General features: G+C 42.2%; 1 protein-coding gene across 1 annotated transcript in view; it reads left to right on the top strand.

The window, feature by feature from the left end:
- LOC107551289 (major facilitator superfamily domain-containing protein 1) overlaps positions 1 to 4528 on the top strand; it is a 20030-nt gene that overhangs the window by 9910 nt on the left and 5592 nt on the right. Inside the window, exons 11-15 of the mRNA XM_016232841.1 lie at positions 1514 to 1670; positions 1815 to 1912; positions 1981 to 2093; positions 2975 to 3022; positions 3100 to 3151. Of these exons, the coding sequence (XP_016088327.1) occupies positions 1514 to 1670; positions 1815 to 1912; positions 1981 to 2093; positions 2975 to 3022; positions 3100 to 3151 (468 nt within the window). The remainder of the gene's footprint in view (positions 1 to 1513; positions 1671 to 1814; positions 1913 to 1980; positions 2094 to 2974; positions 3023 to 3099; positions 3152 to 4528) is intronic.

Below are 4528 nucleotides of genomic sequence, written 5' to 3'. Positions count from 1 at the left end.
CACACACGCACACAGGTTTGTTTTTGTGAAAAGTGGGGACTCTCCATAGGCGTAATGGTTTTTATACTGTACAGACCGTATATTCTATTGCCCTACACCAACCCTACCCCTAAACCTACCCCTCACAGGAGACTTTCTGCTATTTCAGATTTTCAATACACTCCATTCTGTGTGATTTATAAGCGTTTTGAAAAGTGGGGACATGGGGTAATGTCCTGAAAAGTCACCTTCTCCTTGTAATACCTGTCATACCTTTGTCAATATACAAATTTGTGTCCTCATTTGTCACAAAAACGCACGCACACACACACACACACACACACACACACACACACACACTGCAAACATTTAGGAGTGACAATCCCATTTAAATACAGGAGTGAAACCTAACTAATAGATCAGTACAACAGCGCTTCTCAAACCGGGAGCCACAGGCTGCCACATAAAAACTATGATAATATAATGTACGTAAAATGGAATGACATTAAAACTATGATGTGCATAAAAATAGTGAAGAGTAATCAAAGTTCACTGCTACCAGCACACTGAAGCGTTTGGATCGGGTGTTCAGCTGCGGCTGTGCATGGAACAAAACGGTTATTTCTGAGATACTATATGCCAAAGATTGTCTTTAATAATGGCTAAAAATAATGCAATGAAATAAACATAATGGAAATAATATTCTGTTAGGATACGTTTGCTGGTGGGGATGCTCTGATCTTTCCTGGTCAAAAGGCCTCCTCAAAAGTGTGTTTGTCAAAAATCAGCTCATTTTATAAACACCTTTGTTAAAATGCTTGTGTTTTTCTCTGGTTTTGAATGCTGGTGAAGCTCCACATGCGCTGAACGATTTTTGCTTGAATATTTCATGACCTAATTGATAAAACACCATGACTTTAACACAACCTGACAGCTTCCATAATAAGCATACGATTGTGCATGTAAACGCTCAATTACACTACTGTTCAATTTAATTCAGAATCACAATAATAATTATCATAATAATATACTTAAATCTGTACAACAGCGCTTCTCAAACTTTGGATGGAAACCCGGCTAATGTTTCAGAAGACTTCTATTTCAAATAAATGCTGTTCTTCTGAACTTTCTATTCATCTGTGAATCCTGAAAAATAAAATGCATCACAGTTTCCACAAAAATATTGTGCAGCACGACTGTTTTCAACATTGATAATAATCAGAAATGTTTCTCGAGCAGCAGATCAGCATATTATACTGATTTCTGAAGATCATGTGACACTGAAGACTGGAGGAATGATGCTGAAAATACAGTTTTGATCGCTGAAATAAATTACACTTTAACAGAGATTCACAGAGAAAACAGCTGTTTTAAATTTCACATATTTCACAATATTACTGTATTTTTGATCAAATAATTGCAGGCGTGGTGAGCAGAAGAGAGTTCCTTCAGTAATCTTACCAGCCAATCTTTCCCAGTGAGTGTTAATGCATCAAAGTGCAGATTTGTTGTGTTTGCTCTGTGTTTGTTGTAGTATCGTGTACATCATCTCGGCTCCGGCGTCTCCTCTGCTGGGGTTCGTGGTCGATAGGACGGGCAGAAACATCTTGTGGGTCATGCTGGCTGTCGCCTCCACGCTCCTCGCTCACATGATGCTGGCCTTCACCTTCTGGAACCCCTGGATCGCCATGGTAACCGCCAAACTCTCGACCAATCAGCTGTGAGAGCCAGTGTTACAGTAAATAAAGGGCGGAGTGACTGCACACACAATATAAGCTGTCACTTTGAGAGCTGTGTGTTTTCTAATGGGAGTGTTGTGTGTGTGTGTGTGTCAGTGTCTGTTAGGTCTGTCGTATTCTCTGCTGGCCTGTGCTCTCTGGCCCATGGTGGCGTTTGTGGTGCCGGAGCATCAGCTGGGAACCGCATACGGATTGTAAGTCTGATCTGACAACGTCTCCTGATGCTGTTGGTCCAGTAATAACGCTCTGATGTGTTGCACAGTATGCAGTCCATACAGAACCTGGGTCTGGCGCTCATGTCGATGGCTGCGGGAAGCATCTTAGACCTCAAAGGATACCTGTTCCTCGAGGTCTTCTTCATCGCCTGCCTGTGCTGTGAGTAAACACGCACATACACTACCAGTCAATAGTTACTGAGCAGTAAGATTTTTTATGTTTTTTTAACGAAGTCTCTTCTGCTCACCAAGCCTGCATTTATTTGATCCAAAGTATAGCAAAAACAGTAGCATTGTGAAATATTTTTACTATTCAATATAACAGTTTTCTATGTGAATATCTGTTAAGCTGTAATGTATTTCTGTGATGTGCAGCTGTATTTTCAGCATCATTACTCCAGTCTTCAGTGTCACATGATCTTCAGAAATCAGTATAATATGCTGATCTGCTGCTCCAGAAACATTTCTGATTATTATGATGCTGAAAACAGAATTTTTTCAGGTTTCTTTGACGAGTAGAAAGTTCAGAAGAACAGTATTTATCTGAAATAGAAATCCTTTTTTGTAGCATTGTTAATGTCTTTATCATCACTTTTGATCAATTTAAAGCATCTTTACTTTCTATAATTTCTTTCTTAAAAAATAAATAAAATAAAATTACTCAGCTTTTAGTGTATGATGTTACAAAAGCTTTTTTATTTCAAATAAATGCTGATCTTTGGATCTTTCTATTCATCACAGAATCCTGAAAAAATATACTCAGAATAATAATCAGAAATGTTTCTTGAGCAGCACACTTATTAATGTTTTTGCTTAAAACCCACTTTAAACCATCATTGAGTGCTTGTAATAACTTCCGACTGATCTATAATTTAATATTGCCACACTGCTTATTGTCATCCTTTACTGTTATAATACCATGAGCTGCATACAAAACACATTCAGAAAATAAATCTGAATCGGCCTCCTGTGAGGTGTGGACACTTCACGATTCACACTCGTGAGACAGGATTGTTGAATTTGTTGTTGTGTGTGTTTCAGTGGCTCTGCTGGCAGTGGTTTTGCTGTATCTGTATGATTATTACAAAGGTAAGATCAGTGTTCACTCCAGATAATCTGAGCCTGTAATGAGCCGTTCCTCACGTTTCCTTCGCTTCTGTTGTCAGAGGGAGAGCTGAACCTGTCGGCCTCAGCACGAACCAGCCGAATTAAGTCTGAGTGAGTCCATATAACAAGCATTTATGGGACATGTCAATAGTTAAAGGGGTCATGAACTGAGAAACCAAAATTCCCTTGATCTTTTATAAAAGGTCATTGTGCTATGAAAACATCCTGTAAGTTTTCAGAACTCGAAACTTTGTCGTTAGTCTAAAAACAGCTTATATTGAAGGCAGTCTGCCAAAAGGACAGCTTGTGAAATGTTCTACTCTATGATGTAATAGTGTGGATAAGCACCGCCTCCGCAGAAGATCAACACCTGCTTCTAAAGCACTGCCTGTTTAGCCCCGCCCACCAATTCTACAGCACTGCCTGTTTAGCCCCGCCCACCAATTCTACATCACTGCCTGTTTAGCCCCGCCCACCTATCTACATCACTGCATGTTAAGCCCCACCCACCAATTCTACTTCACTGCTTGTTTAGCCCCGCCCACCTATTCTACATCACTGCATGTTAAGCCCCACCCACCGATTCTACATCACTGCATGTTAAGCCCCACCCACCTATTCTACATCACTGCATGTTTAGCCCCGCCCACCTATTCTACATCACTGCCTGTTTAGCCCCGCCCACCAATTCTACATCACTGCCTGTATAGCCCCGCCCACCTATTCTACATCACTGCATGTTTAGCTCCGCACACCGATTCTACATCACTGCCTGTTTAGCTCCGCCCACCGATTCTACATCACTGCTTGTTTAGCAACGTCCACCGATTCTACATCACTGCCTGTTTAGCAACGTCCACCGATTCTACATCACTGCCTGTTTAGCTCCGCCCACCGATTCTACATCACTGCCTGTTTAGCTCCGCCCACCGATTCTACATCACTGCCTGTTTAGCTCCGCCCACCGATTCTACATCACTGCCTGTTTAGCTCCGCCCACCGATTCTACATCACTGCCTGTTTAGCAACGTCCACCATCACTGCTTGTTTAGCCCCGCCCACCAATTCTACATCACTGCATGTTAAGCCCGCCCACCTATTCTATAACACTGCCTGTTTAACCCCGCCCACCAATTCTACGTCACTGCTTGTTTAGCCCCGCCCACCTATTCTACATCACTGCATGTTAAGCCCCACCCACCTATTCTACATCACTGCCTGTTTAGCCCCGCCCACCAATTCTACATCATTGCCTGTTTAGCCCCGCCCACCAATTCTACATCACTGCATGTTAAGCCCGCCCACCTATTCTATAACACTGCCTGTTTAGCCACGCCCACTTATTCTACATCACTGCCTGTTTAGCCCCGCCCACCAATTCTACGTCATTGCCTGTTTAGCCCCGCCGACCTATTCTACAACACTGCCTGTTTAGCCCCGCCCACTTATTCTACAGCACTGCCTGTTTAGCCCCGCCCACCTATTCTA

Source organism: Sinocyclocheilus grahami, unplaced genomic scaffold, assembly GCF_001515645.1.
Source record: "Sinocyclocheilus grahami isolate Dianchi unplaced genomic scaffold, SAMN03320097.WGS_v1.1 scaffold419.1, whole genome shotgun sequence".
Lineage (NCBI taxonomy): Eukaryota > Metazoa > Chordata > Actinopteri > Cypriniformes > Cyprinidae > Sinocyclocheilus > Sinocyclocheilus grahami.
The sequence above is the reverse complement of the archived record's forward strand: the minus strand, read 5'-3'. Positions and strand labels throughout refer to the sequence as shown.